The sequence below is a fragment of the Petaurus breviceps genome, unplaced genomic scaffold, assembly GCF_028583685.1.
Source record: "Petaurus breviceps papuanus isolate PSGF00001 unplaced genomic scaffold, PetGlider_PUasm1.0 90895, whole genome shotgun sequence".
Taxonomy (NCBI): domain Eukaryota; kingdom Metazoa; phylum Chordata; class Mammalia; order Diprotodontia; family Petauridae; genus Petaurus; species Petaurus breviceps.
In genome coordinates, this window is record NW_027187372.1 from 32,361,428 (window position 1) to 32,373,377 (window position 11,950).

At 40.8% G+C, this 11,950-nt stretch overlaps 1 protein-coding gene across 1 annotated transcript in view; it reads right to left on the minus strand.

Annotated features, from left to right (window-relative positions):
- Positions 1-10,563: 10,563 nt before the first annotated feature.
- The window catches only part of CTSE (cathepsin E), a 14,939-nt gene continuing 13,552 nt past the window's right edge, over positions 10,564-11,950 (minus strand). Inside the window, exons 7-9 of the mRNA XM_069074701.1 lie at positions 11,642-11,783; positions 11,425-11,523; positions 10,564-10,953 (exon numbers count right to left, since the gene is read on the minus strand). Of these exons, the coding sequence (XP_068930802.1) occupies positions 10,789-10,953; positions 11,425-11,523; positions 11,642-11,783 (406 nt within the window). The 3' untranslated portion in view covers positions 10,564-10,788. The remainder of the gene's footprint in view (positions 10,954-11,424; positions 11,524-11,641; positions 11,784-11,950) is intronic.

Here is an 11,950-nt window from a genome sequence, read left to right on the forward strand (position 1 = left end):
ACAATAGTGTTGCTACTGTGTACAATAATTTTCTTCTGGTTCTACTCTCTTTACATCGGATCCGCTTCCATAAATCTTCCCAGGTTTTTCTGAAACTATCCTACTTGTCATTTCTTATAGCACAGTACTATTCCATCACAATCATATACCCTAACTGGTTCAGCCAATTGATGGGTATACCCTCAATTTCTAATTCTTTGCCACCACAAAAAGAACTGCTATAGATATTTTTGTACAGATAGGTCCTGTTCCTTTTTCTTTGATCCCTTTGAGATACAGACCTAGTAGTGGTATTACTGGGTCCAAGGATATGCACAATTTTATGGCCCTTTGGGTCTCATTTCAAATTGTTCTCCAGAATGGTTGGGCTTGTCCCCTACATTGATGACTGAGGTGAATTCAAAGATTCTAGTCATCTAAGTTAGGACATGAACTCTTCTTTCTGTCAGTGATTCTCCTCTTCAACACAGAAAATTCTTCCTGTTTCTAATTAGTTCCAGCTGAGGGACTCTGTAAGGCAGATTCTTGATTTCATGCATTCATAAGGCTACTGCTAAGGTTCAGGATGTCCATCTCAGGATCTCTGTTCACTCCAGGTAAACAGCTACAAAACAGAAGAGGCAGCTGGAAGCTTACCATGCACATATAATTGCTTTTTCTCCTAGGATGGAGGGGGACAACTGCAGCCTGCTCTGGGCCCCACACTGCTAGGCCACTTCACTGGATATTCTAGCCAGAAAGTGTTATAGTTAAAATTCCAGAATGAGACCAAAATCATCTCTTCTTTTCAGCTGAAGCAACCTCCTTGTCCTCTACTAATTAATCGGGGTGGCTTTGTCGCATTTATCCCTATCTCCAACTCTGGGAACATCCCTTGGCGTGGTAGGCCTGGACTGGACAATTATCATGAACTCTCACCAATTAATAGAGCACAACCTTAGGGTGGGAGCTGGAAAACTGTGTCAGAGGTAGAGAGTAGACCAGTAGCAGATGGGCAGTGGGCCAAGAGAAGGTTTGGCCAGAGAGAGCCATGAGGAAGAAAGAACTTCCTGAATGGTGGTACTGAGGAACACAAGCTGGCAGCAAATGGTGGCAGAAGCTAACAGAAGACCAGCAAGGAGTTCCCAAGCCATATTGGGAGGCACAGGACCATGTCAAAAGATGATAATGACAAGTGACAATTTGGAAAAAGGCAATGGAAACTAGGCCAGAGAGAAAGAGAGGGCCAGCTACTAGTCCAGTACAGTCAGCACCATGAGTTTTGTAGGGATTATGTGACTGAACACATAGTATTTTAGTGAAGGAATGGCACTTACCAGAAGGTGGTTTAAGATTTATGAACTGGGTCAAAATATTAGCTACATTTCTATTTAAAAAAAATATTTTTTCTCAATTACATGTAAATGAAAAAAAATTTAACATTTGTTCATTAAAATTTTGAATTCCAAATTCTCTCCCTCTCTCCTTCCTTTTTGAAGAAGGTAAGCAGTTTGAGGTAGATTATACATATCTATATGTCTTTTTCTTTACACATATTTTTTTAAAAATTTTTTTGGAAGTTTATCAAATTTTTTTAATTTTTTAAATTAAATTTTATGTCTATTTTTGATTTATATCATTCATTTCCACAAGATTTTGAGTTACAAATTTTCTCCCCATCTTTCCCCTACCCACCACCCCAAAAAAGTGATCCCACTGTATACCCCCTCCCCTAATCTGCTTTCTCCTACATCCTCCCCCATCCCCCTTCCGACTTTCCAGTAGGGCAAGATGGATCTCTATACGCCAGTGCCTGTATATCTTATTTCCCAGTTGCATGTAAAAAAAAAAATAATAATATATATATATTTTAAAACATTTGATGTTAAAACTTTGAATTCCAGATTCTTTCCCTTCCTCCCTTGTCACCCACCCTTACTGAGAAGATAAGCAATTCAATATAGGTTGTACATGTGTAGCTACGCAAAACATTTCCATAGTGGATATATTGTGAAAGACTGACTATATTTCCCTCCATCCTATCCTGACCCGCACTTGTTCTATTCTCTACTTTGACCTTGTCCCTTTTCAAAATTGTGTGCTTCCAACTTCCCTCCCCCCCAACCTACCCTCCCTTCCATCATCCCCCCTCTCATTCCCTTCCCCCCTACTCTCTTGTAGGGTGAGATACCCTATTTAGTGTGTATGTCATTCCCTCCCTAAGCCAAATTCAATGAGAGTAAGGTTGACTCATTCCCTTTTGCCTTCCTGTTCTTCCCTTCCATTGTAATAGTTTTCCCTTGCCTCTTTTATATGAGATAATTTACCCCATTCTGTCTCTCCCCATCTCCTCTCATTATATTCCTCTCTCACTTCTCACTTCTATTTCACCTTTTTTAAGTATCATCCCTTCCTATTCAATTAATCCTGTGCCCTCTGTCTATGTATACCTGTACACATATATACACACACTCAAATACGTATTCATATGCCCATATAGCCTCCTATGTAGACATATATATGTATATGTATACATATATATTCCCTTCAACTATTCTCATATTATCTCATATTATCATTCTCTTTTTATGAAAAAAGTTTCAGAAGTTACAATTATCATTTTTCCACGTAGGAATGTAAATGGTTTGACTTTGATAAGTTCCTTATGATTTCTTTTCCCTGTTTACCTTCTTATGCTTCTCTTGCTTCTTGTATCTGAATGTCAAATTTTCTATTCAGTTCCGGTTTTTTCATCAGAATGCTTGATAGTCCTCTATTTCATTGGATGAAATGAAATATTTTCATTTCATTATGAAATGTCATATTTTCACCTGAAATATGACACTCAGTTTTGCTGGGTAGGTGATTCTTGGTTTTAATCCTAGCTCCTTTGACCTCTGGAATATCATATTCCAAGCCCTTTGATCCCTCAATATAGAAGCTGCCAGATCCTATGTTATCCTGATTGTGTTTCCACAAATTGTTTCTTCCTGGCTGCTTGTAATATTTTTTCCTTGACCTGGGAATTCCAGAACCTGGCTATAATATTCCTAGGAGTTTTCTTTTAGGGATCTTTTTCAAGAGGTGATCGGTGGATTCTTTCAACCTCTATTTTGCCCTCTGGTTCTAAAACATCAGGGCAATTTTCCTTGAGAATTTCTTGAAAGATGATTTCTAGGTTCTTTTTTTGGTCATGGCTTTCAGGTAGTCCAATAATTTTTAAATTATCTCTCCTGGATCTATTTTCCAGGCCAGGAGTTTTCCCAATGAGATATTTCACATTGCCTTTTATTTTCTTCATTTGTTTGGATCTGTTTAATAGTATCTTGATTTCTCATAAAGTCACTCATTTCCATTTGCTCCAGTCTAATTCTGAAGGAATGATTCTCTTCAGTGAGCTTTTGAGATTCTTTTTCCATCTGGCAAATTCAGCTTTTTAAGGCATTCTTCTCCTCATTGGCTTTTTGAGCCTCTTTTGCCATTTGAGTTAGTCTATTTTTTAAGGTGTTATTTTCTTCAGTCAGGTTGTTGCCTCTCTTTTCATGATTTTCTTGCATCATTCTCATCTTTCTTCCCAATTTTTCCTCCACTTCTCTTAGTTGGTTTTCAAAATCTTTCTTAAACTCCTCTATGGCCTGTAACCAATTCATATTTTTCTTGGAAGCTTTTGGTGCAGGAGTTCTGTCTGCATTGTCTTCTTCCTGTTTCATGCTTTGATCCTTTTTGTCCCCCAAAAAGGAATCCAAAGTTGGATTGCTGTGCTTATTTTGCTTCCTTTGTTTGCTCATGTTGCCACTCAATTACTTGACTTTTGAGCTTTTTGCCACAGTAAGACTCTGCTTCTAGAGAGGAGAGCTTTGTCCCAAATTGCTGGGGTTTTCTCAGCTTCTGGAGCTATTACTTGGGTGCCCTCTCAGAAGCCTACACTGGCTCTGGCACACTGGTCATGCACCCCAGGACCTCCACCCTAGACAGCGATCCACATCCAAGCAGTTTAAAGGAAGAGCGATTATGCCTCAGATTGGTCTCTTAGTACCCCTATAATCTGCAGGCTGGGAGCTGAAGCAGCCATGTGGAGGTGGCCCCTATGCCTCAGCCACTTCTCCCTCCAGGGACAGAGGCCAGACCGCACTCCTGAACCCCTTGTTCCCACAAAGTCCACTGAATTCTTACTTTGTCTTTGGCATTTATGGGTTGATAATTCTGGAAACTGCCCCAGCTGCTGGTGATCCACTCTCCCTAAGTCTCTCCAGCTGCAGCTGGTCGGGCTGTATTTATATATAGGGTATGACTCACACCAGGCTGGGCTCAGCCCCCAGTGCGCTGTGAAGAACCCTTGCTGTCCACCCGCTGCACTGCCTTCAGCAGGAGGCTTGTTTCTCTCTGTCACTTTATAGGTTCTGTAACCCTAGAGTTTGTTTAGAGTCAGGTATTTGAGGTGCTTATGGAGGGGGGCATGTGAAGTTTTCCTGCTTCTGTACCGCCATCTTGGCTCCACCCCCTCTTTACACATATTTTAATGAGCTCTGCTCTATGTTTCGTGCCTTCTTGTCTTGATTCTGATATTCCTAGGAAGGCTTTTAAACAGAGGTAAATGAGCCATAAAGATATTATTGGAATACTTTAGATTGGTCCCAGTCCATGTCAGCCCAGAGCTACAGTAAAGGCCCAAGAGTGATCTGGAAGAGAAGTCGGTGACCCTAAAGTTCAATGTCTACAACTTCTCCATGAGGAAACCAAAGACCAATTTAATTCAACAAATATGTGTTAAGCATCTATTATGTGTCTAAGCCCCAGGGATACAAAAAATGAAAAGATCCCTACTTGCAATGAGCTTACATTCTAATGCGAGAGACAGAAAGATAAAAACACGTGCAACATAAATATAAAATTATTAATTACATTATTATATATGTGTATGCACACAAAATAGTTAAATATGAGGTAATTTGTCAGGTACCTGATTATCAGTTATGAAGATCAGAAAAGTCTCCATGTAGAAGATAGTGTGCATTGCATCTTAAAGGAAGATAAAGTCTCTGTGAGGGGGAGATAAGAAGGGAGAGCATTTCAGGCATGGGGGCAAAGGCACAAGAATTTGAAAATTGTGAATGAGACTAGTTTTTCAAGATCACAGAGTATAGAAAAGGGAATAATGTTTAATGAAGCTGGAAAGATAATCTTAGGTCAAGTTGTGAAGGGCATTAAAAGCCTAAAATAGGCAACAGTGGTGTCAGCATAATATGTTTCATCTTAAAGGCAAGAGGAAGCCATGGGAGTTGGAAGCCATGGGGGTAGGAGAGTCATATGGTCAGATTGGCCTTTAAGGAAATGTCCTTTGGCATCATTATGTAGGATGGACTGGAAGAGGAAGAAATGAGTCAGAGGGACCGGCGAGAAGGCTGTTGCAATCATCCAGGTGAGAGGTAAGGAACTGATGTGATAGCTGTGTGAGTAAAGAGAAAGGATCAAATGCGAGACATATTGGGAAGGTAGAAATGGAAGGATTTGGCAATTGTATGAATATGTAGAGTGAGGGAAAGTGAGAATTCTGAAGTTACAAATCTGAGACAATGGAAGGATAGTGGTATGTTCATTGGAAATAGGAAAGTGTGGGAGAGGCATGATTTTAGGAAGAAAGGTAATGAGTTTAATTTAAGACATGTTGAACTTAAGATTGGATGTTGTTCAGCTATTTTTAGTCATGTCCAACTTTTTTTTAAACATTTTTTATTTTTAAAATTTTTAAAAATATATTTATTTACTTATAGTTTTCAATATTCATTTCCACAAGATTTTGAGTTACAAATTTTCTCCCTGTATTTCTCCTACCTCCACCCTAAGATAGTGAGCCTGTTGAATACCCCTTCCCCGATCTGGTCTCCATGTCCAACTTTTTGTGACCCTATTGAGGAGTTTTCTTGGTAAAGATGGGGGACCAGTTTGCCATTTCCTTCTCTAGTTCATTTTCCAGATGAGGACACTGAGGCAAGCAGGGTTAAGTGACTTACTCAGAGTCACACAGCTAGGAAGTGTCTGAGGTTGGATTTAAACTCAGGTCTTCCTGACTCCTGGATCATCACTCTGTACACCTAGCTGCCCTAGCTGCCTGAAGCATGAAAAGTGTTCAATATTTGCTTGTTGACTGACTTAACAGAATTAAGGAAGTTAGCCAGGGAGCCAGACAGAAAGAGGAAAATAACACTTTTGGACAGGTTGAGTGAGATACTTAAGGGCAATCCAGTGAAGGATGCCCATCAGCCAGCTGGCAATGCAGGAAACAGTGATCAGAAATCTGTCTTATTGTAACAACTACTCAGAATCAGTCCAGTTCTTCAACAAGGTATCCTTTCAAATGTTTGAAGATAGTGACCACACCCTGCCTAGCCTGTTTCTCAAGCTAAGTGCTCCTAGATCCCTCAACCTAATCTCAGCTAACATTATTTTAAGAGTTGTACCATCTGTAAAGGAGGCATTAGATTCATTTTTCTTGGGTCCAGAGGGCAGAATTAGGAGCAAATTGTGAAAGTGGAGGGGAGACAGATTTAGGTTTCAAGAAGAAACTTTTTTTAATAATTAAAATTGTCCAAAGTTAGAATGAGCCACTTGGGAAAGAGTGGGTTCTCATCCACTGCAGATCTTTTAGAGAAGGCTGAATAACAACTTTTTGGAACATTATGGAAGGCATTCCTATTCAGGTCCAGACTGGATTAGATAACTCTTTGTGGTTTCTCCTAACTTTTAGATTCCATGATCTGAAAAAACTTAATGGAAAGAAATATAAAGTCCTTGTCGGGTTCAAAAACTCAACTCACTAAGGACAGAATGGGACAGATGTTCCTGTAAGAGCTTATTGTCTAGAGTTAGTCTGTCAACTAGGGTTTTTTAAACACCTACTGTGTGCCAGTTGCTGAAAAGTCTAGCATTCAGTTCTGGACTCCAATAGCTTGAAAGGGAAATGGACAAAATGTAATGTAAATAGGATGACAGTATATTTATATAGCCCTTTAAAGCTGCAAAATACTTTCCATATCCCCGACCCATGTGAGGGGGTAGCCCAATCACTATGGTCTGTATTATATAGATGATGAATCAAGTCTAAAAGTTGTCGCTTATATCAGTTTACACAGCTTGTGAGTAGCTGAGCAGAATTTGAACCCAGGTGTCCTGATACAAAATCTAGTGCTCTTTCCATTTATCATGATACCTCTGAGCCATGAACCAGCAAAATTCCCATGGTCTCAGTCAGTCACACCTATTTACATAAGGAAGCATTAAGGATTCATTAATCTGGAGCCTTAGAGCCCCATGGCAGGACAAACCTTTATATGGCTTCCCATGGTGCCTCATTCTAGCAGCATTTTCAGATAAAGATGCCATTAGCAGAGAAATATTTAGATATAACTGCTGGTCAGAGGAAGCTATCTGGGACCCACCTAGTGATTTGTTCCCTTCATTTTCCTCCAGAGCACCTTTTTCTTCTTTTGAAAAGAGGGAGTGGAAGCAGTCTGGTCCACGATGTATGTATATTTCCTGACCTTAATATATCCATGACAAGGAAATGCTGAGGTGAGATTCCATGGACTGGCTAATCAAAGAGTCAAAAAGGGCCCCAGGGACCATTATATTCAACTCCCTTCTGAGGAAGAATCTTTTTTATAGCATGCTTGGCAAGTGATCTTCCAGTCTGTGCTTGAAGACCTCCAGATAAGAACTCATTACCTTCTGAAGTAGCCACTTTGGGACAACGCTGATGTCCTTTCCTTAAATCAAGTCCAATCTTCTCAATAGTTCCCAACCATGGCTCCTGGTTCTGCCTTCTTGGACCAAGCAGAACAAATCTAAAATTCATCTTCCATGTGATAGCCATTTAAATACACAGACATGACTATCTGGTTCCTCCTGAGTCCTCTTTTCCAGGCTAAACATCCTCATTTCTTTCAAATGATCTCCATATGGCACAGTTCTGATGAAGGGAGAGAAGGAGGAAGGAAGGAAGGGAGGAAGAAAGGAAGGAAGGGAGGAAGGAAGGATGGAAGGAAGGAAGGGAGGAAGGAAGGAAGGAAGAAAAAAGAAAGGAAGAAAAAGAAAGGAGGGAAGGAAGGAAGGAAGGAAGGAAGAAAGGAAGGAAGGAAGAAATAATCATTATGAAACATGTACCAGGCATTGTGCTAAGTGCTCTGCCCAATTATCTCCTTTGATCCTCTAAACAACATTGGGAGGTAGATGCTATTGTTATCTCCATTTTACAATTGAAAAAACTGAGGCAAGCAGAGGTAAGTGACTTGCCCAAGGTCACATGACTAGTACATGTCTGAAGCTAGATTTAAATTCAGGTCTTCCTAACTTTGGGCCCAGTGTTCTACTTACTTCACCATCTAGCTGCCAATTTTGATGCCCTTCACCATTATTGGTTATTCTTCTTTTGACCCTCTCCATCTTATCAATATTTTTCTTAAACTGTGGCACCCAGAAATAAATACAGTACTTCAGCTATTGTCTCACTAGGGGTGGGGATGGGGGGAATAGGAAGGGAGAGAATATTACTTGCTAATTCCTTGAACTTGTGCCCCTTTTAATGCACCCTGATATTATGTTAGCTTTTTTTTCCCAGCTACTACATCACATTGATAACTCACATTGGGCTTGTATGTACTAAAACCTTCATATCTTTTTTTTGACCAACAACTATATAATGATGGCCCTCCCATCCTAGACTTGTGAGATTGATTTTTTGAGCCCAAGAGTAATCTTGACATTTATCTCTACTGAATTTAATCTGTTTAGATTCAGTTCAATGTTCTAGTCTGCCAAAGACATTTTAAATAATCCATCCCAGGACTATGTCTGGTGAGCATGCCATTTATATTTTTATTCAAGTCACTGATAAAAATGTGAAACAATACAGGGTTGATCACCAAACCCTGGGGCACTCCCAGAGAGGCATCCTGCCATTTATCATTGAACCATTGGACCATTCTGAGTACAATCATTCAAACAGTTCTAAATCCATCTATTGTCCTATAATCTATTCAAGATCATGTATCTCCATTTCTTCCTCAAGAATAGTAAGATATATTTTACTAAATACTTTGTTAGAAATAGGTAAAGTATATCTTCAGCATTACCCTGGTTTACTAGTTTAGTTAACAAAAAAGAAAAACAGACTTAGTGGGGGGGCAGGGAGGAGGAGCACAGGCTAGTGGTTTTCAAATATTCAAGGGGTTTTCTTATGACAGAAGACTGGAATTCTGCACAGCTTCAAAGGGTACCCACAGGATCAATGAATTGTAGGTACAGAGAGTTAGATTTTGATTCAATAGAAGGAAGAACTTTCTAACAAAGTTGTGCAACAATGTGCTGGGCCATCTTATGAGGTAGTGAATAGTGCCATGCCTGACACACAGCCAAAAAAAACCATTTAAGCTTTGTAGAATTATTGTTCCCCAGATTTTGCAAAGTCTGATGCAGGCATCCTTCCCACTTATTATCATTAACTGGCTCCATGGATACACAAATTTAGGTGAAACCATATTACAAGGGGCCCTACTTTTTGTACCTAATGATCTGGCACAAGTTTTCTTGTTCCTTGAATGGAAGAGTCCAAATCTCTGCCTCTCCACTGACTGTTTCTTGTGCCTGAAATGCTTTCCCTCCTCATCTCCACCTCCTGGCTTTCCTGGCTTCCCATCATGTCTTAGCTGAAATTCTACCTTCTGCAAAAAGACTTTCCTTGTCGCCTTCAGTGCTAGTGCCTTCCTTCAGAAATTACCTCCAATTTATACTGTGCATTTCAAGTACGTACATACCGTGTTTCCCCGATAATAAGACCTATCCCGAAAAAAGCCCTCCCCTTACTGTGTAAGATTCCTCTAAAATCAGCCCTCCCCCGAAAATAAGCCCTATTGAGATTGCTACTGTAGTGAAGGTGATCCCCTGCGCTATACGCTACATTACGGTACCCTCTGTATGCACCGTGCCCCCCCCCCCGAAATGCACGCCGCGCTCCGAGCTGCATCCAATCAGAGCTGCAGCAGTGAGCGCGTCATCCTGTTCTTCCCCAGTGATTTGCTTATTGAATAAAGGTACATTTTTTTGTTCACATTTACCTTTTTATTAAAATTGCTGTCAATGTTCATTAAAATAAGCCCTCCCCTGAAAATAAGCCCTCTGGTGTTTTTCTGTCCAAAAAAATAATAAGGCAGTGTCTTATTATCGGGGAAACATGGTAGTTGCCTCTGGGTTGTTTTCCCCATTAGAATGTAGGCTCCTTGAGGGTAGGGACACATTTTTGTCTTTCTTTGTATGCTTAGCTCTTAACATATTGAAAATGCTTATTATTAAATGCTTATTGACTTGGCTTCAGGAGCAATGTCATACATTTTCTAAGTGGGAGATCAGTTCATTTGAATGATTGATAGTGGGTCCACTTTTGCTATAGGTGTTTGAAAAGAAGAAGCTGGATGATTTGTTGGGGGTAGTGTAAGGCAAATTCCTAAATTGGGGTTGGACTAGGTAATTGATCTCTTCCAATTTGAAAAGTCTGTGCTTTTATATACAAAGAAACACACATATTGATTCTGTGCTTTTTGAAAATTTATTTACTTAGAGAAAAAAAAAACCCAAAAGCACAATTTAATTATAGGAAATAATTAGAGTTTTCCTTGATGAGTCTTGTTCTGTCCCAGACTAAATAGCTGTAACTTTTTGGAGGAGGGGGAGAGGATCAGATCTGATTCAAAAGATAACTTGGATGTGACAGGCCCAAGGGATCTGAATAAGGTGTCTCAGGGAACAGAAGGCCTTGCTTTAGGAGACAGCTGGGGCCAGTCCCACAAGGTTGTTGCCACGGTCAAAGACCGAGTAAAATTGGCCAATGAACACATCCCCGAGGATCCAGAGAGGCCCAGCAGGGGGCTGGATGTTGAGGCCCTGGAAACCACTGGTACAAAACTTCATTCCATCCACAAAGTCCTATAGTCAAAAAGAATAGTGCCAGGAATGAACAAGAGGAAACAGGAACTCTCACTTCCTCAGAGTTTGCCCTTTGTGGTTGATGGTGGCACCAGCAACCTAACAGCCCTTACTTAAGTTTAGGGGTGTTCATTCCTTCCTTTCCCACCCCACACATTAGGGATCATGGTGGTGGGCCACATAGTGGGTCAGCTTTAGAATCATGTTAGGGAAAAGCTGGAAGGAATTTTAGAAGTAATTGAATTCTACCCCCTTTGTTTTCCAAATGAGGAAACGGAGGGCCAGGGAAGTTGTGGGCAGACGGGTTTAGTGCTCCCTGATTCTCTTGAGTCAGAGGAGAGAGCTGGAGAGGGGCTCCTGGGATTTATGTGCAGCCCACATTGCATGAGAGTGTGGCAGCTGCTGGAGAAAGGGGGAACTGCAACCCCATGAGGAAGGATCAATGGTTGATAAAAGGGAAAAAACACCTACCGTTAGTGTGTAGGCTTTAGGGGAGAGGGTGTAGGGGATCCCATTGATGGTGAAGGTAACGTCTGGCATCACATTGAGGTTGTTACACTCCATGGCATACTAGGAAATGACATGAGGAGAAATATTGACCTTTCTCTGTTCAGTGGCCACAAGATACCATATAAGGAAAATCTCAATTCCCTTTCTACCTGTTCCCTCTGCCCCAATGGGCACTCACTTCTCCATCTGTAGGCACAGCTCCAATGGCATTCTGCAACTGCTTGATCTTGTCAGGTGGTCCCGTGATGAGAGATGTCCCTGTGTCCACTATGGCTTGGCAGCCCTCTGCGCAGAACATGATAGTGCCTCCCACCTGAATGCTGGGGGTAAAGGTAAAGAGGTAGGGAGGACAAAGGACCATGGAACAGAGGACCATGGAATAGAGTTTGGAGAAATGGCCCTCTGGGAAATGAATCTGATCCCCACTGTCCTAACAATATAAGAAAGAGAGAGAGAGAGAGAGAGAGAGAGAGAGAGAGAGAGAGAG